Source organism: Corvus moneduloides, chromosome 4 (assembly GCF_009650955.1).
Source record: "Corvus moneduloides isolate bCorMon1 chromosome 4, bCorMon1.pri, whole genome shotgun sequence".
NCBI lineage: Eukaryota > Metazoa > Chordata > Aves > Passeriformes > Corvidae > Corvus > Corvus moneduloides.
In genome coordinates this window covers 32029857-32055703 of record NC_045479.1, presented here as the reverse complement: position 1 = coordinate 32055703, position 25847 = coordinate 32029857, and the positions used below count along the sequence as shown (strand labels likewise).

The 25847-nt window shown below is 39.5% G+C and overlaps 1 protein-coding gene across 2 annotated transcripts in view; it reads right to left on the bottom strand.

Moving 5' to 3' along the window:
• Positions 1-24956, bottom strand: part of KITLG (KIT ligand) — a 56600-nt gene extending 31644 nt beyond the window's left edge. The window contains exon 1 of one of the 2 annotated variants that reach the window (XM_032106274.1): positions 24720-24956. In XM_032106274.1, coding sequence (XP_031962165.1) covers positions 24720-24734 — 15 coding nt within the window. In that variant the 5' untranslated portion in view covers positions 24735-24956. The remainder of the gene's footprint in view (positions 1-24719) is intronic. The other variant, XM_032106273.1, reaches the window with a different exon arrangement.
• Positions 24957-25847: the final 891 nt, after the last annotated feature.

Here is a 25847-nt window from a genome sequence, read left to right as displayed (position 1 = left end):
TGCCTCGGGTTGTGAAGCTTCTTGTGCCAACTGACTGGAGCTGTCAGCAAAAGCCGATGATGGTGTACATCTACAGCAAGTATGGAATTTGCCTGTGCAGGCTCCTCAGCCTCCATAAGGGCAGGACTGAGATCAGAATTTGCTTTTGCACAAACCAAGATACAGTTCAGCTCCGTCTGTTCTGTGTGACAGGTAGAGAACTCCTGCCTCCACCCTTGCATTCATATGCTCTCCAACATTTCAATTTAAGACCAAAGCAAATGAAACAACAGAGACAAAATTCTCTACGAGAACAAGAGTAAAATCACAGATTAAAAAGATGAGGTATCATTATAGTAATCTAGAGGGCCTGAGAAAGAATGATAATCAAGATTGCTCAGGAGCTACATAAACTTGACAGAACAGTGCCAGGCACTTTACCTAAAAGAGTTGTTAAATGACAAGAGTAATCTCTTTCTTGTATCTTGTAGCTCTTAAATCTTTTATCTATCCTACATGTAAAACTAGTTATTTGTTTTCTTAGAATATAGCTTCCTGACTCATTTACGTAAAATCAGTGTGGGCTGTTGGTGGAAAAGACAATCCAGCCTCCTCTCTCTACCTCTTGCACTGGCGCTGACGGTTTAGCCAGTTGCACCAGGCAGACAACTTCCATTTTTGTTTTCATGTAGTATTTGTCAGCTTTCTGATCCAAGTAACTGAGACAGATGAAATGCTCTGTCAAAGATGGGACAGGCCAGGACTGCTGATTTCAGTGGAGCCTACGCTTGCCTTTCCCTTAATTGTACCCTCAGATGCCACAGGACACACAGAAAGAAACCAAAAAAATTCTGAGCAAAGTGCATTTTCAATATGCATTTTCAATATTGAGAATGTCCCTTGCTTCAACAAAACTAGCATTTAGAAATACATTAATTTAGTATTTCTACAAGTAATTACTGAGCGTAATTACCAGTGTGAAGGATTGATAATAATTAATAGCTCATCTTAAAAAAATCTCTGTATTTTATGCTGTACAAAGCTGTGTAGTTATGTACAACGAACAATTTGAGCTCTGGGGAGATGCAAAGAAGATGCTGCTAGCCTCAGAAAGGACCTTTGAAAGCTCCTTTCAGTGTATAAGAGCTCAAAGCTGTTTAAGAACTTGTTTTAGGTGATCAAGAGAAACATCTCCCTTTCCTGCATAAGCTCCAGAATCACAAAGGAAACCAAAGGTGACCAAGTTAACAGGCTACCTCCTCATTCACAATTTTTGGAAATAAATTGTTGTAAAAAAGGCAAGGAATTAATGACAACTAGCTCCAAAATGAAATAACTATTCTGCTTTCAAGAATAAAAACTGAGTAATTGAACCTCTGGAGTAAAACAGTGCATTAGCAGTTACACTGGCAGGGACTTTTCCCTGACATGTTTGTTGGAGATGGAGTTCACACCAGGAACTGGTGATTTCTTTATTGGATTCCTCAGTATTGATTAGTTGGTAAAGATGGGGTTTTTTTCACTGAGCTGTGTCATAGTCATAGGATGATGTTCAACATAACAGTCTAATAATCAAAAAAGTAACAAAATTCTTTAACTGGAAATAGTTTTTCAGCAGATCAACTAAGTAATATTAATAAACACAGTAGCATGCTCCAAATAAAACCAGAACTTTGATGCACCTTGTCAATTTTCATTCTTCTGAATATAAAGACAGCCCATACATGAAGCTTAAAATCACTGTACATTTTATAATTACGTAAACCAATAAGAACACTTTTTCTATGTAAATAATGGGATTTAAAAGCATAGTAATTTTATAACTGCTATTAAAATCAATGATTTGTAAATTCTGAGATTATTTGAGATTTTTCTTGCTTATTTGCTCCCTGTGTCATCCAACAGGAACTGCAAATCTTCAAAATACTGCTAGTTTCAACATGTCTGTTATCCAAAATCTTTTAATTATTTGCACTTACAAAATATTTATATTACACATGCCTTCAGGCACATTGTATGTAAGGACTGTATAGATCAAAGAGCTGAGCTATTTTTGTGTTATTTACTAATGAGCAAACCTGCTGTTTGAGCAAAACTTGAATAGACTGAATTAAATCAAGGACAGAACAAAAGGGAACCTTAAACAATAGCTTTATAGAGATGCCCATTTTATACATTACTAAGCATAAATAAAAGTTACCTACTCAGCACTCATAACAGATTTCCATATTTAATTACCCCTAAGTTAACATGGGATTTTTCAAAGCTGGTCTCAGAATTTAGTCACACATCATCTTAACAGATGATTAAATTGAAGATATATGGCACACAGGAAGCAGACCTGTAAACTAAAGCACCTCTTCCTATTTTTGGCTCAAAAAATATTCAGTTGTCTTTAGATTCTGAAATTTCTTAAATACTGAGTATTTACGTTTGTGCAAGGGGAAAAAAATAATGATTAGACTCAAAAGGATAATTTTTTAATTTCACGTATACATGTTTGATTATTATGCACTATTGCTTGCAAGCCATAATCTAGAATTTCAGTAAAGACCATTTTAGAAGCTTAGCTAGCTGTCCAGTGTGTTGAAGACCACCCTTTCAGTTGTAAATCAACATCCTTTTAATTTATGTTCTTCATTTACAATCTGAAGTGTTGACAAAGGCTGCTGAGTGAGTGGTTTAGCATCTCTTTCACAGTATGCTATGAAAGATAATCATGTCAATGTTCAGTTAATTCCTTAAGTGGAAAGCAGCAAGGGGAATCCCACATTGCTAAATAAACCAAACTTTGGAAAGTCTGGACATTTCCAAATACCTAGTTTGTCTTGGTAACACTTTTAATCACAAGTAGGGAGAAGTCATTAATAAAAAGGCAAATAATAAACCCACAAAAAAAACATTAAGCACAGGGAGAGGTAGTTACTACCCAGACAAATGGGTTCTCCATTCTAAAATTTCTTGCATTCAATCATATCAGCCATGGAATTTTTCAGCCCAGTTTCCTGAGCAAATCATCCAATTAACCAGAACCAAGCCACAGCTGAAGTAAGTTAGCTAACAATGTGGAACAATATTCACCCTGGGCCAGGCTTCCCAAATTTATTTTTCACTTCTGTTAATGTTGGAGTAGGAGCATCTCTCAATATCGGCCCCTCAGACAGTGCTTACATGCTGCTTTGCTGAGACACAGCTTGTGAACTTCTGCCACAGACAACACTGGTTGGTCAGTCATGGATAGCTAACTTACTGTTCATACTTATGCCTCAAAAAGCCTTTTGTAAGAAGTTTCAGAGAAAATGAATATAGCAAGGAAAGATATTTCTTGTCTTATTTTTTTTAAGCCACAAAATATGAAGATGTATAAAAACACAGTAATTCTTTCCTATGTCTATTTTGTTATTTAGCTATGACAGAGATTAAATAATTAAACTCATGGAAGAACTGTTTTTAACCAATTAAGAAACTAACTGACAGCATAGAAAAAATTTTAAATGAAGAGCATTTATACAGAATGTAATCCAATTACCATTTTCATGGTATTCAGTGATACATTCACACCAGCAAATGGCAGTGCTAACTTTAATACCCCACACGGCTGTGCCTAAATACTGCTTAAGTGCTAAATATTGCTCAAGCCTCTCAAAAAGTGAGTTAAGTGTGGAAAAAGAAGTAACCCACCCATGACCACCTAGTTCTGGAAACAAGTAATTTGGCGAGTACATTTGGAACTGGCAATGTCCCCTGCGCACTCTCAAGCACCCAGGAAATGGCTTCAAAGTAGTAGAAGGAAGCACTGTGTTAACTCTGAACAAAGCACAGTTAAGTATTAAGTCTAGTGTGTACACCCACTGTCCATCAAAACTGGCACTAGTCTCACCAAATACAATAGCCTACCAACTAGGGTGCTCTCTAAGCGACAGACCTGGATTACATTTCCTGCAATTCCAACTCACATGAGTTGGGCTACGCTCCTCTGATATATCTACCTTGTGACTACCATGGAACCATAGAATCATTTAGGTTGGAAAAGACCTCTAAGATCATCAAGTCCAACCATAAACCCAGCACTGCCAAGTCTACCAGTACACCATGTCCCTAAGTGCCACATCTACACATCTACCACTGGAGGTGCTTTCCTATCTGCGATGGTTTCCTGGCTAAAAGGGGCAAATGAGGGGTACAGCTGGTATTCCTGACCCTTATTTTTCACAACATTTATGCATTTTGCATTGTCAAACCAATATGTAGAAATATAGACATGTTCACTGAGCAGGCATCAGAATGTCTATGTGTATCCTTGTCTCACACATGCTCTTCCATCTGGGCACCCTAACTTCTGGGAAGCTCCCCAGTCAACATGTGAGTCTTCCTGAACAACCTTTTGGCAGTCCAATGAAAAAAACACATAACTCCAGCTCAGTGAGTCACTCTGCAGGGGTGAGACACCTAAAAATCTCTGGATCATGCCCTACATGCTTTGTTATGACTACAAAATCCAGATGTATACTTTTCTAATGACTGATAACCACTCTTCATTTTTTTAACCTTGATGTGTAGTAAGAAGTATGATGATAAAAGTAAGAAACAGAGAGTAACAGAGTGATTTTTCTGGGTTTTGATTTAAACACAGACTATAGAAATACTACTCACTCTTTTCCAGAGTAAGTTTTAGAGTGCTTTGGACACAAAATATTTGAACATATAGTTAGTCATTTACAAAACACAGAATATATTCTACCCAGTTCTGCATGTAATATCTAAAATACATAGTATGAGGGTACTTCAAGGGGTTAAGGGTAAGGAAATTAACAAGTTTGAGCTACAATTATAAGCAGGGAAAGGTGGCATTGCTACCTGCATTCAAATGAGTTCAACAGGCAACCTGCTTTCACAGCTGTTTGATCTTTTTGTGACCATTCTGTATTAGTCCTTCTGTGATCTTCCCAACCACAGAACCTCCTACACCCACACCTTTGCACTCACTTGCTTCCCATAGGCAACTCCCAGAATGCCAAATGATAACTGACAAGAACAGGAGTTTTCATCTAAATGTCCATTTGGTGGCAGAATGTTAAAGCGGCACTTGCCACATGTGCAAAAGCAAAGCCAATTGCAATTCAGATGCTTACAGGCCAGCTCCCTGCTAAGGTACACTGTTAATGAACTGGAAATAATTCTATTCAGGTCAAGGGATAAAAGGTAGTCCCCAACCTGTTCAGTGCTAATGCAGAACCACTTTTTTTCCCAATATTTTTCTTTTTCAGTTGGAAGGAGAAACCATTCTCTAGTTCTGCCAAGTTATACACATCTATTTTCTGAATTAGACAAATTTAAGATACATAGTCTTACAGTGCTGAGAAAATGATGAGTCACACCATTTTTTCCCACCATCCAGATCTTGGGAAAATGGAGAAGCTGCTAAGACTATATGCCAACTTCATTTCATATGACCTCAGGCCAATTGCTATTATCTTCTACCCCTTGCAGCTCTTCTCAACAGAAGCATCTGGCTGCTCCAGCCCATGTGCTACTGCTGTACTTGGTAAAGAGCACCCAAACTTCTGCTGAGTTTGGTTTGTGTGTTTCAGTTGAAACCAAGATGAATGTGATAAGCAAGAAGTGTAAATTGATAGAGTTTGCCTTGCAAATCAGTGCAATCCAGGTATTTTGCAATTGCATTCAGTTAACTACAAAGAAAGTCTTTTTAATGTGCAAATTAAAATATTTCTTTTCAATCTCTATAAAGATACCATTGCAAAAATATTTGGCTATGACAAAAATATAAGCTCTGGCTCTTTAAAAATGTTAGCTGATCCATAATAAATTTTGTCCACTCTTTAATCTCACTTGACTATCAGGGATTCAGGCAGTTTCCATGCAGCCTAAATCTGTCCTGGATGACAGCCAGTTTGTTTAGTTCCCAAGTACTGGGAAGTGAAGTTACCAAGAGACAGGTAATTATACACCAATGTTGCCTCTGGAACTCGTGTTAAAAGCGTCTGAATAAATATTTACTAATCATAATCCATCAGGTGGCATTCTAGTTCTGTAAAAGAGACAGGAGATTTAAAGGACAAAAGTGTTTCAGTTGGAAGGATAAAAAATTTAAAAACTTATATATTTTGAAAGAAATCTTCCTATTAAATCAGAATCAGAGAGCATGAGGATCTCCAGAGGTCCTGCACTTAGCAGCCTTTTTAGGACATGTGTACTGGCAAGAAAGATTTTTCTTTTCCACTTCTTGTGGAAGCATACATAGCTTGTATATCCTTGTATTGCTTGTATTGCTTTCCATAGCAAACATCCAGGATTGATACTGAAATTTTTCATTTTTCTATCTACAGAGTGGTAAAGGCCAATACTTTCTTGTTCTGTTAACGAAGACACTGAGATCCAAATCAGTGCACGATCAAAATAGAAATAAGCAGAACACCAGACTTCAGTTGACTCAACAAAACCTCCCACGAACTCCAAAGAGGAAGTTGTCTCTTTTTCTTTCTCTGCTGGGAACTTACTGAAAGAATTTTCTAGCATAGATCCAAAGGCATGTTTAAGTAATTTAAAGGGGAAGGCAACGTAAGATACAAGATTATCTTTGCAGGGAGGACAAGCTCCTCACACTGTATGAAGGTGGATGATCTGACTTCCTCAGGGAATGAAAAGACATTCTCTTAGATGAAATACTTAATTAAAGATTTTTTTTCTAAAGATCTCTTTCAGAGGTCCTGCTTGCTTGCCAAGTTCATGCAAAAAATAGTCCACTATATTGAATATTCTTTTGAATTATAATGAAAATATAGACAGAGCAATCTTCTTTAATCTTGGACTTTCAAGCCCCAGTAAAGGAAATGAAATAAGACTTGTTACAGAAATTCTTTACTGGATCTCTAATTCTTACCATCTGCTACAAATTATATGGTATTTGAGTTGGAGGAACTATTACTCTGACAAAATAAATTAAAATAAATAAAATCATCTAGAAAAGTGAAAACAGCAGCTATTTTGATACTTAGCATACAGTAAAACCCATGTACATGATGAAAATGACCTCCCTTGTATATCATTCTTAGTATGAAGCAAAACATGTTAGGTGGACTTTCAGTCTTTCATGCACAGAAACTTTGCTAGAAAATAAATTGCATGATAAATCTGAAGACTTTTCAGCTCATGCTTGAGCCTGTGGAAAGCAAACATCAGGAAAAAAATATATTCTTATACAAAATGAAAAGGAGTTTAGGTGCTTTTCTTCTTTGTTTTTTTTTTTTTTTCAATCCTTTTATACTTTTTGTATAAGCAGAGGAAGATTTTTGAAATATAAATCTCAGAATCACCAACCTGGTTTTAAACCAAAGACATGTTCTCAGAAAGACCCTGTTCTGTTTCTGAACTCTGATTTTTTTTTATAACATCCCTGATAGGCACTGTATCTTTATAGGAATATAAATCCAGAACTAATTTCTCTCACATGCTTGATATGAGACCTCATAATTAATTGCTGAACACAGACTGAAACTAGATGCCAGTGCAGTCGAGACTGTGTTTCATCTACCTCCCTTAACTTACATTTTTAGAATTACAAGCTTAGCTGTGATTAAAGAACACTGTTTGAAGCTCCTGGATATGCCAACACCAGTATAAGCTTTGACAGTACCGATGGATGACAACTTTGCACATCAGTATTGTACTATATATTGTAAGACTATTCATTTCCTGACTTTTTATAGCTGCTGTCTACATTAGCGGTCTACAAGAACACTCAGGATAAGGTGAGGAAATAGAGGTTGCATTAATGATATGGTTTGCATCATGATAAAGATCATGGGATCCAGCACCAGCAGTTTTCCTCAATCCCTCTCTCATTGTGAAGGTCTCATGACCAACATTAGGCAAATTTGGTCCTCTGCAGTCCATCCAGAAAGGCTTTGGCATCATCTGCCACTAAAGGCAAATGATATCAGTAACCTGAATTCCAACATACAGGGATAGGTCTAACCAGTCCTCCTTGACAGGCATTCAGAAGCTTAGTATTCCTGGAGCATAAATCTCTTCAGTAACTTTATCTGTCCCACGCCACAGCAGGTATCAGTTTTCAAAGTCACTGTGGGCTTCAGGTACCTGGGACAGGTAGGCTGAGGATAACATTTTGTTATACACCACTCCTTTGATAAGATAGCTTACATTTTAATAGGACTGGGTAAAACCAAACAGAAAGTGTGGAGTAAAGTGGGAGTGGAGGGAAAAATCACAAAACCATTTAGGTTGGAAAAGACCTCCAAGATCAAGTCCAACTGTAAACTGAGCATTGCCACTACTAAAACATGTCTCTAAGCATCACATCTATACATCTTCAAAATACCTCCAGAGCTGATGACTCAACCACTTCCCTGGGCAGCCTGTGCCAGTGCTTGGCCACCATTTTGGTGAAGAAATTTTTCCTAATGTCCAATCTAAACTTTCCATGGCACAACTTGAGGCCATTTCCTCTTATTCTATTGTTTGTTACTTGGGAGAAGAGATCAAGTCTCGCCTGGCTACAAACTCCTTTCAGGTGACTATAGAGAGTGATAAGGTCTCTCCTGAGCTTCTTTTTCTCCAGGCTAAAGAGCTCCCCAGCTCCCTTAGCTGTTTCTGTTAAGACTTGTGCTCCAGACCCTTCACCAGCTCTGTTGCCCTTCTCCGGACATGCTCCAGCACCTCAGCGTCTTTCTTGTAGTGAGGTGTTCAGAACTGAACAGAGGATCTGAGGTGAATCTTGGGAAATTATTCCAGATCTTCACTGTTCTGATGGTTAAAACCTTGGGCTGTCCACTGTAAGTGTACTGACAGTGGTTTATATCAATGCATTCTCATGGCAATGCTGCTCCTTTGCTTGTGTATTTATACTCCCGTCTTTCTGGTGTGTTGTTTTCATGTACTTATGAAGATCAACCCTACCATTTGAGTCTTTGCTATGCCTAATTAAAACGTCCATTTGACTTTTATGGCTTCATGACAAAAAAGCAACATAAAACCCCTGCCAAACCTCATGGAAAATAAAGAAAATTTTCTCTCTTACCTCTTCTCAGATTACAAATTTTATTTATTTGCTTTCTACTATATCTTAGCTTCACAGACTCTCCAGAAAATGTAAATAAAGGATTGCCCTAACTCTTACTAAGTATTGTTACAACCGTCACAATGGGTGCAGTATCCAACCAGGCGGCTGCTTCTGAAGCAAAGACAAGCAAACCAGCACTAAGTCACGCAACCTTTAAATGGGATCCCTCATAATTACTCAGAGCAGTTTCTCCTATTGATAAGTAGCTGCTGACATAAAAAGTATTCCACATTTACTTTTCACAAAAGCTGGCTTCTTTGGATATATTCCAGACAGCAGCACCTGCATCAACTTAAAAAGGTTTGAAACAGGAAATAATAAGTTTTCACTTTGATCGCTCAAAACCTCAGCTGAGAACTTTTCAAATTATGATGTAACATGTATGTTGGTGAGGAAAGTGATTTTGTATTTTGAAGAGTGTTGTGGTTTAACCCCAGATGGCAACTAAGCACCAGCACTAACATAGCTGCTCATTCACTTTTCCTCCCCAGTGGGATGTGGGAACGAATCAGAAGAGTAAAAGTGAGAAAACACATAGGTTGAGATCAAGACAGTTTAATGGGACATAAAAAGAAGAAAATAAAAAGGGTAACAATAGCAACAAAATAATTAGAATATACAAAACTAGCAATGCACAATGCAATTGCTCGCCACCTACTGACTGGCCAGCTCCCAAGCAGCAGCGGCCCTCAGCCAGCTTTCGCCCCAGTTTATATGGTGAGCATGATGCCATATGGTATGTAATATCCCTTTGGCCAGTTTGGGTCACCTGTCCTGGCCATGTCCCCTCCCAGCTTCTTGTGCCCCTCCAGCTTCTCAGTGGCATTGCCATGAGAAGTCCATGACTTAGGGCAAGCTCTACTTAGCAACATCTAAAAACATCAGCATGTCATCAGCATTATTCTCATACTAAATCCAAAACACAACACTATACCAGCCATTAGGAAGAAAATTAACTCTATCCCCGCTGAAACCAGGACAAAGAAATTTAAAAAAATAAAACAAACCTATCAGATAGTTAGCCAGGCCTGTGGTGAAAGTTTTCAACACCAACTACAACACTGATGAAAGAAGGTCAATCTGCTCTACAGCTGCATTAAGTCTTGGATCTTTTGGAAAATAAAGAAGAGCTATTTTAGCTTTCCTTCTATCATCAGTAAGGACACCTAAAATTTTGAACATAAGTAATAAAAACTGTTACTCATTCTTCAGAATTCAAAAGATACTTTTATAAACATTATTCTAAACCTAAATTATTACCTTGTGGCATGTATCAAGGATGAAAAGTATTTTGAACACATTGATCTCCTGTAGGATGAGAGAGTGCCATTACACAACTCAGCTGCAGAAATGGGGCAAGGTTATGGTCTTCCATAGTGAAGCCTGAGTTTCTGCTCCTCACTATTTTTCATTTCAGCGCAAAATTTACTATATCCCACATAACGTCTATTAATGACATGCCATTCATGATTTAGAAACATGGTTTTACAGATTATATATTTTTATGAATTTATCATGAATACTGTATTTTACAGCCATCTTGTACACTGTGCTAAGTCAATAGAAGACCAAGTATGCGCCATAAGAGAATGAATGAGGAAAATTCAACAAAACAGTGCCTTGTTTGTTAGAAACAGTTTGAAATTTAAAATAAATACATAACCCTTTCCACATCACGTTCTGTCTGTTTTGAACAAAACATGTTGTTAGGCAATGAAGTCAGCTTCTGGCCCCATAAACGGCTCCTGCAGACATTTTAACAATTATTTATAGTCAATTTTTACAAAAACTGCAAAAGGTTTTGCTAAGATACTTTGTCAGGGGAAAAGATTGAAAGCAGCTACGGGCAAGCTCTTTAAGAGTCAGCATACTGAAAAACCAAAAATGTGAAAAATGAAACCTGCATCACCTGGCCTTGGTGCTAAGTTTTCATCTTCCTTCATCAAGACATATAAGAAAACCCCTGAGGACTTTCAACATGTTGAACATATTTGTCACAACAAAAATCCTGTTCTTCTTTGTACACAGCGTTTATTGCTACAGTAGTTACCTGACCATTAGCTAGCATAATGTTTGTCAAGGTATTTCCCTGGGAAATGTGTAAGTTTAAAACTTACCATTCAAAAACTTGGAGCCCATGATTCCATATTTGTCAATAACAAATGAAGTTTCAATGACCCTATCATAAAAACACTGCTAGGTTTCCAATCCCCCTAAAACTATTTAAAACTATACATTTCCAAGGTTTCACTAATCTTGATTTTGCACTTCTTATCAGTCAGTGTACATGAGAAGCTGTACATACTAGTAGTGCTTCAAGAAATGTTTGTGAGAATCATGCAAGCTTATCTCAGCTGTTTCCAAGTAACACAGAGTAAAACCAAATCAGATTTAGAATACTTTCTGACTGGGAAAAAAGCCCCACAAAACGCCACAACTTTTTCCAGATCCTGATTTCAACTCAGTTCTCTCATAACTCTCCGACAACATTTTATTTCCTACGTAATTTGAATTGCATGTCTTCTTATATATACTCAAAACCAAAGTGAACCATTTAGCTTTAAGGTAATGATCTGTAAAAGGATACATTACATTGACACCGTTATTAGAATATAAGTACATTAAGAATAGATCTATATTTTTTGTGAAAGGAGTATTTATCCAAAGTGATAGACCAATGAATGAGATTATTCTCGAATGTATTGAAGCTTGTGAGACTGCAGACAAATCAGGTAAGAGGCACATCAAATTAGAAACTAATCTTCAAAACATTTAAGTACGCTTGCAGGACAACGTAAGCACTGAGCAGCCAATAAGCCATTTACTCAGCAAGCTGGAATTACAAACACATTATGCCTTGTCTTAAAGCAATTACATTAGTATGTTAGTAAAAAAAATCAACGATACTTTTTTCAGGTTTTTGATCTAAACTGAAAATATTTTCATATGTCAAAAATACTTTAGTTGTTACTATTACTCTAACTGCAAATTTTTACCACAGAAAATGAGCATCAATTCCTTTTTTCAAGATGTACTAAAATGCATCGCGCCATTGTTAATTTTAAAAATTCTTTCTGAAATTATTTTACTGAGACATATGTTTGGTGTTTTTTTTAAGAAAGCAAATTGTCAGAATGGCCATTTTAGGAATTTCAACCCATGTGTAAGGTTTTTCCAGGAAAATGTAAGTTTAACATGGCAAAAATGGGATGGGACTGATCAAAATGCTTCCTTAATGCAAAAAAATCCAGCAACTGTATTATTGCATCAGAACTCAAGCATATTTTTAATTCCTATGCACCCCTACAAGGGGACACACACTTTTAAGTGCTTTGTCCTGCTAATACTGAAGTGCTGTACAAGAGTATCTTTCAGGGATGGTGCATGGAAACTCCACTGGTTTTCAATGGCTAGAGCTATGTAACAACTTCAAATAAAATTTTGAGTTCTCACAATTGATAGTCACATGCTAAAGGAACGATCTTTCAGTATAAACATCTCAGCTGTCATTACTTTCACATGTAATTGAAGTTCAGCTACAACACATCTTAGTGTTTTCCTTTCCTCTAAGCTAAAGGCTGAATTGTTACAGATGGTAATTTTGGCAGATGGTTGTATATGAAACTGAGTTTATAATTAGGCCAAATCTGACTTGTACAATTAAGGCAATGAAGATTTGGAAAATAAGAAGTGTACATGATTGGTCTGGTGCCCAGCGAAGACTGAAGAAACCTGATCATTCACATTTACAGAATATATTGCCTATATGAAAATTTCTTCTGAATTGCATGAATTAGAAGATAAGAAACCTTTCATGCATATAGTGTAAACTAAAGTAACCATGGCATTTTACCTACTTAAGTGTATAATCCCTTTTTCTTCAGTTGAGGCTAATGAGATGGTCCGAAGCCATCTAACAGCTCCCTGCTGCTGAGAGAGGGCTCTCAGCATCTCCTTCTCTGCAGCTTCCCTCCCTCTGACATTCACCTGACCCCTAAGCAAGCCAGTAAATTCAAAGATAGTGACTAGCCAATTCAGCTCTGAGACAAAAAGTAATCCCTGAGGAGCGAGCAGAGGAGGAGATGAGATGTGCAAGGATGGGAAGACTAGGACTACCCCTTTCTGGATGTGACCTCTTGGGCTCACTCTAACGTATATCAAGCTGCATTTCAAGCAATATTCTATCTAGTGTCAAAAACCTTTCCAGACTCGTAATTTTGTGTTAAGGTAGCACTGCCTGTTTTAGCCTCTTCTGTTAAATATTTGTTTGTTCTTGTACCAAGAAAGGATCAGTAATGTCCAGCAACTATTCTCTCTTTCTACTTCCTGCATATCATTCAGTAGTTTCTTGCAATCAACTTTCAGTCCCTCTTTATTGTTCCCTTATAATGCTTTTGCCTAGTTTAGGATCCCTATTTATGCTATGCTCTTTTTTTCAATGAGAAAACCAGAACTTTATTCAGGATGGCTGATGATCACTATCATAAATGCACTCCCCTTTCAAATTTCTTTCTGCTCCTACTGCATCCCAATATGCTGGCTGATTTGTTCTACTATGAGCACAATATAGCACATTCATTTTCCTGACCAAGCATTGCTACAGGAACATAAATAAGAGTTTGTAAGAAGCTTTGAGAAGCAATTGAAACTGACTTTATTAATGCAGCTACAATTAGTTCAAAACATTTCTTCCAAAATGCATCCCCCTTGCTCTTCAACACAAACTCCACTTGCCATCATGCCATCTGTTCTCCCATCTCCTCTAAACCTTTACAAAGTTCCTCAGAATCTCTTTTAGTTTCAATTAACCTGAGTAATTTATGTAGCTTGCACATGTTGTCATCAGTCTGTGAACCCTATTACCAGATTGAACTATATGAGGTTCCTGACAATTAGAGAACATTACCTTTTAGGTTTTTTCCATGTTACAAATTAATGACTTGTTCCCACACTTTGCTTTCTGTCACAAATAATTTTTTCCCCAAACTGTTATGATAAGGGAGATACACTATGAGGCTACTTAGGTTTTTTCATAGGTCATTATTTTTTAGGAATCTAAATAAATAAATTTCATTCTTTCTCCTTATTCATCCATTTTGAAACACAAATGTTTTTAGTGCATTGAACGCATTTCTTTTACAGGAACTGGGCTTTTCTATTCCTTTCATTGAACTCTATTAATACAGAGTTCCCATCTGCCTTCTACCAAGCAAATTAAATACAGCAAGATGTGCTAGCAATGCAACAATAGAGGCAAGCTGGTAAGAAGAATTCTTTTCAACTCTGGACATATTAATTAATTCAAAGGACAAGAATTAAGAGTTAATGTGTTAAGAGTTACTATATATTTAAGAAAATGAAAAAACCACCATGTTGACCTATTTCTATGAAGGTATAATCACCTTGTCTTTACTGTAAAATTAACCCAACTTGCAATGTATATCCTGCCCCGAACTTTACATCTGTTCACACGAACTGTATTTTTAATATTCTGGTGGTCTGTGGGTGGCTTTAGAGGGTTTTCTGGTGGGTTTTGTTTGGTTGGTTTTGGTTTTGACTGGGATTTGCACAGACTAACAACTACAAACTCCCTCCAAGTGTTTCTGGTATTCCAGTGTTTCCCCACAATTCTCCTATGTGTCCAGGAAGAACAAGCACATTACTATGATATATACCAACATGCAAGTGCTCTCAGCTTATAGCAAAGAGACATAGGCTATATCCCAGCTAACTTCATCATCACAGAACTGTGACCACAGAATTAATATGAGTGTCATTCACATGCTGTCTCAATGTTTTTATTTGAGTTATGCTAACCAGAGAGAGCTGTAAATATCTAATCTTAAACCTGAAGATCCACTTGTGGCTTTCCTTAGAAAAAACACAGAAATTGTGGGGTAAACATTCCAAAAATAACTTAAGTCACTCACTTTACAGTTTGGTATGACTAGGGAAATGCACATATAACTGGACAAAACAAATGCACATAAAATGGACCAAAAAAAAAAAGTCTGAGGAAATAAAGCTCCCTATGTCTGTACAATTTTGAAGAAATATAAATGCCTATTAGATACAGATGCCTACAAAACATACTCTTACACCAGTAACACAGTATTATGAATTTAGTTAAATAACTAGTACAAAATATTAGGTATCCTCACATCTTCTGCAACAATACCACAGAACACAACACTGAAAAAACAGCTATTTTACCCTACTTTTACTGATAATTTTCACAGGGGTTACTCATTAAAAAATGTGATTTTAAATTGCATGTAGTGTGATACAGAGCTTTACATTTGGTCAAAAGTATTCATGTGAAATAGAAAGAACAGCAACTGTCAGTAGTGAAATTATTCTGGTACATGTTCAACAGCATCCTTGTTACAGATGTGCTGATAGAAAAACTCATACAAATATTAACATAATATAATATGATTTATTGGATTATTTTTACATCTAGTTCTCAAGTGTTTCCTAGGATCATTCTTATTAAAGAAGACACATTAATTTGCCTGGCGTATTATGAAATTTCTTTGGCTTCCAGAATTAATCTCACAGAAAATATAACCCACTGTTGAGAAGATCAGTGTAAATCTCCACAGAGCATATAATTTTCAATGTCTACACTCCAAAATTCCAGTTATGCATTTTCATAATGGATACAAATTTTGAGCAAGTTTACTTGAGTGACACCTGTCAATTTTTACAGGAAAAAAATCTTCCCAGTTTTACAGGAATTGCGCCATTTACTTTGAAATAAGTAATGCAATATGTATGTTAAGGAGATGACTCTGTCCTAGTGAATAAAGCCAAAAAGACCATAATTGTTTGACAAATAGCACTTTGAACAGGTACTAATTCAACAGTAACTGAAATAATGTTCTTGGACACAATGGACTTGTTTCAATAGAAATAAACCAGATTTTAGTAGGGTAAAAGCAGATTAACTTCACATATGTCTCAGGCCATTTGTAAATGTCAACAACATTCTGTTACACTGGGAAATGACCAAGAGTACTGTAGAGAACCTGACCATTACTGGCAAATGTTTATCTGATCCCTAAAACCTGCATGTGAGAAGAGATTTATTTTTTTAATTCGCTGAGAAGAAAGAGAAGATAGAAATTCACTTCAGTTATTTAAAAAATTTATTAGGCCAGAACTTTTTAAAGGTAAAATGAAAGCACCAAATCAGGTATTTCTGACTTGGTTAGGTAAAAAAGCTGAGAGGTATGGGGGAAAGCAATAATAATTACTTCTAAAAGGATTTCTTAGGTCTCAATAAGTACCTGACCATTAAAATTAAAAAAAAAAAAAATTAAAAAAAAAAAGCAAGCATTTTCTTAATATATGAAGAAATTACTGACTTTACAGAGAAAAAAGGTATTGTCACTTCTAGAAATGGTAGACCAGTATTTCAGAGGGCTCTTCCTAACTGTAATAATAGCTTGCAAGTGTCATAATGCAAAAAACCCAATATATTCCAGGGAACAATGTATTCATTCTAATCCTGTCCAAAGAGACACTTTGTTTCTACAGATGATACAAAATACAGCCACAACAGGTTATTCAGAAGACTAATATTTGAAGCGAGCCCCAAAAGCTAACAGGAAGTAAAAATGCCATAAAAAATGTAGAGAACATTCACTGGAGATGAAGCTTAAGCTGTAGGGGAGCAAACAAGATGCTGACAGACACACCTTTAGGATTGTAGATTCCAGAACTGCTGAAGTTCTATTGTCATGGGTGAGAACACTGACTTAAACACAGCAGAAGCCAGGAAAGGTGCACAAAGAAATGCAGGCAGTTTTCTGTCTTAAGGGGAAGAGGAGAGAAACTTGCAGGATAACCAGTCATTTTCAGATGTGGCCTTGAAATATGATGATGGGGGGAAAAAAAGCCAAAAGAAAATGGATGGAGTATTATGAACACCATCTGACTTGAGATTAGAGTCAATTTTTTAAAATAGCAAGATTTTAACTGATTTTAGTGGCCTGAAACACTGCCTAGCATTACACTATTAATGGAACAAACACTAAAGAAATATATCTAAACAGTTTGGAACAGACTACAATTATGGGCAGAATTTTTAGAGAGTGCATGGCAAATCTAGGGCACATTCTTTGCCAGGGATTATAATACAGCAGATCAAAGTACCTTCAGTGACAGTATTTAAATTTACAGTTTATAAGAGGTTTGCATTTCCTAGCAAATAAAGCAATGCCCATCAGAATCATTTAAACTGGTGTCAAACACAGCACTGGTAGTTTTTGCTGTTAGAATAGAAATGCAATCCACACATTGCTGAACCACAGTAACTTGAAAAAGACACCCGTTATGAATACTGGAGATATATTTTTCCCTCCTTTTTAAAATAGCCACCAAAAATCTCTGTTTATTCAGGAACATGTTTTTTAATCCAAACGAAAGAGGGTGCCAAGCAGTGTTATACAAGCTTCCTAAATTCATTTGGATGACTAATGTTCCTATTCCTGCATGCTTCAAAGTAGTAAAAGAAAAACAAATCTCAGGAAGAACTGACATTCAGATCTGTATCAGTTTAAAGACATGATGCATAATGTTGTCTGCTTGTTATTTAATGCAAAAGACAAATTTTGCTGAGTTCACTTAATAATGAGCAAATGGAGGGTGGAAATTAGAGGGTTGGAACTTAGGACTTTTTTACAATAGACTATTAGCATGTTTAAATTTCAACCTCCCTAAATTTCTAAGCACTTCTTTTCATTTAGTGAATTATTTTGCATATATACAGCATATTATTAATTTAAATGTATCATGCCTGACTCCTTAGTGTCTTACTTCAGATAGACCACAAAAGCCAGCACCTTGATATCGTACTCCCATTTTATACAATTAAGAAATCTCCATAAAGACACAGGAATTTTTTTGGACCAACATGAAATGGAGGAAGAAACTTTCCTACACGCTTTTAACCCTCCACATTTACAGGCACTTTACAACATTAAATATTATATATTATTTTATATTAATATTATATATTAATAAAATATTTAAAGTTTAAATATATTAACTTTTTTAAAATTACACCACATTTTCAGTATGTGCTGTATACACATCATCAAGTTCATTCTTTTGTCCTGGAACAACTCTTATAAAAAGAGTTGCTGTATGCTTTGCAAAGAGTTAATTTTCTGTTTTAAACAGAGATAGATTGCCAGAACATGCACAACTTAGTTTTACAGTCTGACTTATACTGCCAGAACAACTTTTTTCCAAAAGTAATTAAAGTTCATGTGCTACTAAACAGACCAAAGAATCCATCCAGCAATGATGTATCATGCTGCAAATGTAAAAGGAAGACATACCTTGGTTTGTTGCTACCAAGCAAGCACAAGCTAATGAGGAAAGTTACAAAACAGTCTGATTCATTTAGGAGGAAAGACACTGGAAGGTTATCAGTAAAAGTCATCCTGACTACAGTGAGTAGAGAGATTCCAGCCATAGCAAATGCAGCATCTAGGTCCACAATAAACACACCACATACACTTAACATATCTCTAAAATTGTATTTTAGGATGCTTCCTAAAACTTCTCAAAGTGTATCTAAAGAAGACATGACACAGCTAATTGGACTAAATCTATCCTTGGCCTTAACTGTCAAGTGAACTGATGTTCCTGGAGCTGATGGTAACAGCTCATGGTAACAGCTGATGGTAACAGAACAAATGAAAGGCAGAAGGCCTGCTAAATAAGACACTGGATTTGACACTTAGTTTCTTGTCACTAAGACAGTTAAGGTGATTGAAGCCAGGTTCAGTCACATGGGACTGGCCAAGCTACAAGAACAGATACAACAGACTGATATTTTCAGACTCTGACTTGAAAATGCTTAAATCTTTCTGAATGAAGGTTCAGAGGGTGGCACGATTCACAATCTGTGAATTTGGACTTGTGGTCTGAAATACAGTCTCCCCTACATTCTTAGCTCATGTGTAAGCCACCCTCAAGATTGAACAAATAAACCTTCAAAAGAACAGCTTCAACAAGATAAACAAGATATTCAGAACCTTCCCAGAGACATGCTACCCAAGAAAATAAGTGAATGTGTGTCTCTCTCACTCCAGTGATTATGCTCACGTAAATTTTTCTAGATTAGCTTTTCAGTCTGGATTGAATCAAGGTTGTTCACAAAGCCAGAGATAACCTCTGTAGACCATACATGTATCCTTTTGTGACAGCCCAGACTAAACCTGCAGACTTTGCAGAGCATCAGTCTAAGCTGAAGTGTGTAGCCCATCGCCTGGCCCTACTCCAAGGCTGCCAGGACACAATACCCCTCTCTGACTTCCCAGCTCTGCTGCCTAAAACCAGCGAGAAGCCAGTGAAGGTAGAAGAGGACTGAGATACCCAGCTGGACTCCAAGAAATGCTTCACTGGAACGTTAGCAAATACATGTGAATGATTGTTATACAGGTGCCAAATCACAGGTAGGAGAAAGGGTGGCTCTTGTGTCTTGGGCTAAATATGATCTTGAGGGTCCTGAACTTGATCTCCATTAAGTAGGTTTTGCAGCAAAAGTGAAGAAAAGTAACCAAGTACTGCTGTCCCTGAATGCTTTAAGTGTTCTTTAGCAGCAGTGAAAGCTTAGGGCTGGGAGGTAAGTGAAAGGTGACCTTTCAGAAGACCTGCTTGAGAGATCCTTCCAGGAGCATTGACCACTGTGAATCAGCAGTCAGCTCTTGGCCCTGCAACAGAGGAGCCTGCACTTGGTCCCCCAAGCCTGCACCACATGGTCTCACCTTTACTGTTGCTTCAAGAGGTGCTGAAATAGCTGGAAGCTAAGGATTTACCTCCCCGTGTTGCAACAGTGTGCTCCAAAGTATGGCTGCAAAGCAGTGAGAACAACAAGGGACGTCTTCAGGTAATACCTGCAATGATATCTGAGACCTGATGCTATTTTCACCTTGCACCCAAAATTAGGTCTGCTCCACACAGCAACAATAATGGCAAAATACATATAGAGCAGAAAATTCCTAATGAGATTTAAAAGCATTACTGGATCCATCTACCTTGTATAATTTAAACATGGTTTAAACAGAAACAGCAACCAATCATTCACCCAGTGGTTATTAGATAACTGTAGGAAATTAGATGACAATTTATTTCCTATACTAATATGATCCAAAGTGTTCATTAATCTGAGCTCCTAAACAGCCTTTTATTCAGACATACAGTAGAATTAATGTCTTCATTAGCATACTATCAATGACCTCTGATATTATACATGTAACTAGCTTTAATAAAATAAAATACTTAACACCGTTTTTGTTTTCTCATATTTTCACTCACATACTAATAGATGTCTGATACTATTTACCTTTGTTACTAGGTAAACCATCCAGCAAAGAAATCTGTATTTCATGGGCTCCCTGCAGCCAGTTATTTCAGCACGGGTAATATTTACGAAAAGTCAGTTTTGCAGGTTTACATATGACTGGGTAGGCAGTGCAAACACGAGCCAAGCAACAAAATTAAAGAGAAGCGCTACTCCTTGCCACTCACCTTACATTTGTCCATCTCCTTTTCCCACAAACACATGGAGAAAAACACAATCAACAAAAAACAAGCGGTTTTACAGTGTGTTTAAAAGGCTGACTGATCTCAGGTTTGGCACACCAAAGACCAGGGCGAGAACAAGCACTTTCATTTTCATGTCAGCTCCCACAACACTCAAATGGAATTGCGTAGGGAGATTTTTCCTTCCTTACTTCTAATAAATGGGTGTTGTGTTTACATACTGCATACTGAGCATTGCCCATCTGAAGCCAAGGGCTGCATCTTGCCAACTCTTAACTTTCATACAATATGGCAATTACATGAGCCAGCATACCATTAAATCACATAACAAAACCTGGAGAATGGCACTGTCAGCTTGGAGAACCGTACCTGAAGGACTGACATGCACTGCATAAAGGGAAAAACTAGATTTCAGTGCAATGGCAGAACTGGGTCAGGAGAAGACTGGGTTACTGGCCTCACTTTAAACTACAAAGCCAAGTGCCAAATAGTTCAGAGATAAAAACTTGCCCCCACCCTTGAATCTTTCAGGTCATCCGCTGTTTATTCTCCATACAACTCTTTACTCCAGGATGTTCTTTCCAGCTGCAGTACTTGCAAACTGGCTTCCCTTGAGCGGAGTCAAAACCAGGGGAACAGAGACCATTGCTGAACGTGAATAGCACAGCATCTTTCTGGCTCCAGCAAATTCTCTTTTTCTATTTAATGAGCAGCAGATCTATACCTGCCATGAGCTCTAAAGGTCTTCTAATACCTAATGTTCATGTTTTGCAGAATGAGCAAGAAAGATTGATGATCAGAAGTCACTATTTCCTAAAAGGAAGCTCACACCAAGGTATCAGGTATCTGATTTGCATTTTTGATTTAGCCTGCTGATATGAGACTGGAACTGCCAATTTGAGTACTAATTCTTACTCCAGGTACCAGCCCACAATAATTTCTACAGAGGCTTCCACTTCAGTGACACAAACATACAGATAGGACAACCTGAGATGGCAATTTAACTGCCAACAGTAATGCACACGTTCAGAGGTAGAAAGCTGCGCTGAGATCTAATACTCAGATTTTACTCTCTACTAGAGATTTTAATAGCTAATACTGAGATTTTAATACTGAGGTTTCTAAGAGGATGTGCATCTAACTCACTGCAGGAGATCAAGTGCCTGAACCATGTATCTGTGATACCTTATCAGCCTTCAGAGCTACCCTACAGATGACCCCTCTTTGCAAAATACTTCTTAGTAACTTAATCCTATTTAGATTGTCTTCAAATCACACAAAGAACAAGCAAATCAGAAAACTGCTACATGTTTTTGCAAGACCATATCACACTGGCATCACTGACCCTGTTTTAGTCAAATTGTAAAAGGCTGTCCAGGCATCAGAGACATTTTATTTGTTGTAATATTAGCATGCAGAAGGACATAAACTCACTTCTGATAATAGTTTTAATTACTAAGCATATAAACCTACAAATCCTCTCATCCAAGTTATCCTTCGATAAGAATTCATGGAAATAGCCCCATTGAAGAAGGATTTGTATGATTGAACCCTAAATGCTTAATCACCTTTTTAAAGAAATCATGACTTTAAAAAAAAAAATAAAAATCCAGGTGTTGGTATGTTTAAAACAGGGGGTTTATATATCCATCAAACCACAGAGTTTCATAAACATCACTTCTAGGAGTGACACTGTTGGGGAATGTGCTTCTGCAGTTCCTGTGGTTTCTCAGGTTAAGACTGATTTAAATAAACAGACCAACTTGCTCACGTTGCGTCCAGTGCTCAGCACGACTCTTTTCTTTCAGCACTTTCGTTGTACTGATCTATGACTCAGCTACTCCTTCAGCTGTACTAGTTATATATTATCACTGTGCAATATTACCTCAAAGATCCAAGTCCCTGATTTATTTTAAGCAGTATCCAGGCATTACCAAGTGTTTGCAAGGTTCAGTGAGTTTGCAGGTCTTGCTTTCTGTACTATGTCTATTGCAGAATATTTTATTATAAGAAATATTAATGTCTTCCCTGGGTTTCCAATCTTGTTCTTTTCACTATGACAGTTACCAGTCTAGACAATGACAGAAGTATCCACAGGAGAGCACATAGATTAAGATTTACTTTAATGTGTCGAGTGCCCCCATATGCTTAAGTCCTCCTTCTTGCACCCACTTCACTTGATCTCGCTCTTTGCACAGGGTCTTCATGGTTTTAACGGCAATTCTTCTTGAAATATCTCCTGCTCTGATCCCTTTGGAATGATTAATGGTTTGGTATCACATTTGTTTGCTACTCCTTAAAATATAGGAAACAACCCTTTGGAGAACTAGGAGTCTGTCACTGCCTCCAAAAAGCAAGAAGCGTAACTGCTTGAAGGCTGACAGATGCTTCACCACCATGACAAGAAGCTGTTCCACAGGCTACAGCTTGTGAGCCCCTGAGTCAAGCCATATGGTCCTGAATGCCAAGACTGCCTGTCTTTCCCAGTTTATTGGGAGAGAGGGATTGTTCCTGCTTTGCTCTGAATTTGCGAGAGTACTCTGTTGATTTTTATAAGTTTACATTTCGGTGTAAAAAAATGCTTGACTGCTTCCACTCATAAATCCTCATTCATTTGCTGAACATTTTTCCTTCACAAAAGAAACAGCCCTTCTTGTATGCTTCCATGGGTTAGGATAACATCTTGCGACTTTTTTGCTACCCATTCCAATATTAAATGAATGCATACAACCGAGCACACATAAACATGGCTCTCAGACTTTAAGAGACCATTAATAATCTATTCAGCACATATAAATAATTGTGTATACAGAGTCTGAAACAACATCTTTGAGGTATAAGACATCTATAGTAATCTAATGGGAGTAACAGCAACAGATAAACATTGCTAGAATTCAGAGCTGATAATTTAAGATAAAACCCTGGTGTACTTCAGTATCACAAAAATTAAGCCTCCAAGTTTTAAGTTCTTAAACATGGGTATATTCTCCAGTGCTTTGGCCAGGTGAAATTTAAATATTTCAGAAAGTATTTCTAATTCCTGTCATCTCTCGAAAAATGATTTAACTACTCACAATACTTCAGTAAGGTCTTTTAAAAAAAATTTTAAAGTATGTTTTATGTCTTTTCCATTGACTACATCCTGAAGTGTCTTCAGGCTACTGGTGTGTAGGTGACCCAGCAATGGCCAAGAAACAGACGACGGCAAAAAGTGTCTTGCTTCTAACCCAGAAATGAAGGGGGAGGCAAAAGTCCCCAGCGCAGAGGCAGCGGTGTGCGTCTCTATGCATTTTTCTCTCCCAGAGCAGTCGTGGCTCTCGCTGAGGTCTGCCAGGATAGAGGGTATCGGCACCTTGCAAAGTCCAGCCTCAAACTTTCTCCCTTTAGAGTTTCCTCGAGCTGCTTCTTGTTACAATTTTCTACTCATGTCTGTCCCTTTGCTTCCTTCTAATCAACGCACAGCATAGCGACTGCAATCCCTACAGAACCTGCAGAAATAATGACGGGGTCCCCGCAGCGGCACTGAGCGGCACTTCCCGACGGGATGCGGGAGAACGAAGGGCGGAATGCCGGGGTTCCCACAGCACCCGCCCGGCGCCGCACGCCGGAGCGCCGTGCGGGGAGACACCGGGAACCGCAGCCACGGCACTGCTTTCCCCGGTCATTTCATGTTCTCACACTAGTCAGGGTAACACAGACAACTGATTTATTACGGCAATTTTCCCCAGTGCCTTCAGAGATCCCCCAAGGCTCGGCCGCCGGTCCGGCCGCTTGCTGCAACTTTTCCACGGGCTGCGGAACGCCGAGGGCAAGACCGGACAGTAATCTTTTTTGTCCCACTCACCTCGCTCCCCCAAACCGCTCCCCGGCGGCATCGGCTCCCATCCCATCGCGTACCCCCCACCCCTAGGACAGCCCGGGAGAGCCGCCGCCCCTGCGGACGCGCACTCCCCGCCCGGCGGCTGCCCCAGCCCGCGCCCCCTCCGCGCCGGCGGCCCCGGCCCCGGCGCCGCTCCGCCGGGCAGCCCCGCCCGCGGGCAGGTGGGTGCCCCCGCCGCCGCCGCCCGGCCGCACTCACTTGTGCCTTCTTCATAAGGAACGGCAGCGCTGCAGTCCAGCCCAGCCGGCCGTGTGCAAACTCCCTTCAGCGGAACTGTAGCTCCAGCATAATGCAGCAGCCGATAGTCCACGCATTGGGGTTGCCCACGGCGAGCCCCGCGCTGCCTCCGCCTGTCCCGCCGCAGCTCCGCGCGCCCCGCTGCGCCGTCTCCCCACGGCCTGAGCGTCCGCGCTCACTGAAGCCACCGCCGGCCCCCGGCCAGGTCTTTTATAGCTCCGATCTGCCTCCAACAGCGGCGGCGGCGGCAGCCCAGGCAGGACACGCCTTTCCCCTCCCTCCCGCCCTCCCGGAGGACCGGGAGCCCAGGCAGACCCTGCGGGGCGGGGGAAACCCGAGTTAACTTGGGGGAAGTTGGAGGCAGGAACAAGCCGAGCCTGCCCCTCGCCAGCGCCGGAGGGGAGCGGGGCCGCGGGCGGGCTGCCGCGGGGAGCGGCGGGCGGGGATGCGGGGAAGGGTGTGGGCATGCGGGGCGGGGCGCCCGGGCTACCGGCCCCGGGGGGTGGGTGCAGGGGGCTCCTCCCGCCCGGGGCCGGGGGTGCGGCGGCTGCCCGGTGCTCCCAGCCGACCGCGGGGAGCGGGGCGGGGGTCTCCGGCCTTGCCCGCGTGGGTGCTGGCAGCGTGCAGGGAAGCGGCGCGCCGCCGCGGCATTCGGGGTCAGCCAGGCTGCGGGTGCCGAGCCAAGCCCTTGGGTTGGGTCCCCCCACCCAGGCTAGTGAAAAGGCGGTGCCTCCTGGCTGAACCCGCCGCCGGGCGCCGCCTCGGCCCGCGGCGGGGAGGGCAGCGGCCTCGGAGGCTGGCGGGGCTCCCAGCCGGTGCCCGGTGTTCCCAGCGCAGCAGCCGCTGCAGCGGCGCGCACAGCCGAGGTGGCAGCTCCGGGTTTGCCATTGCCATTCCGGCGCTGCTTTCCCATACTCGGTTAGTGCAAGTTAAGTACCGGGATAAGCATTTCAGCTGGAGCTTAGAAACTCCTTTTACCTGCTCCAGACCCAGAAAAATTGTTGAGCAGTGCCTCCTAACGCTTCTGCAAAGGTGATCCTGCGGGTCTTTCCACATGCTATTACAATTTACATCCCGTGTAAATAATGC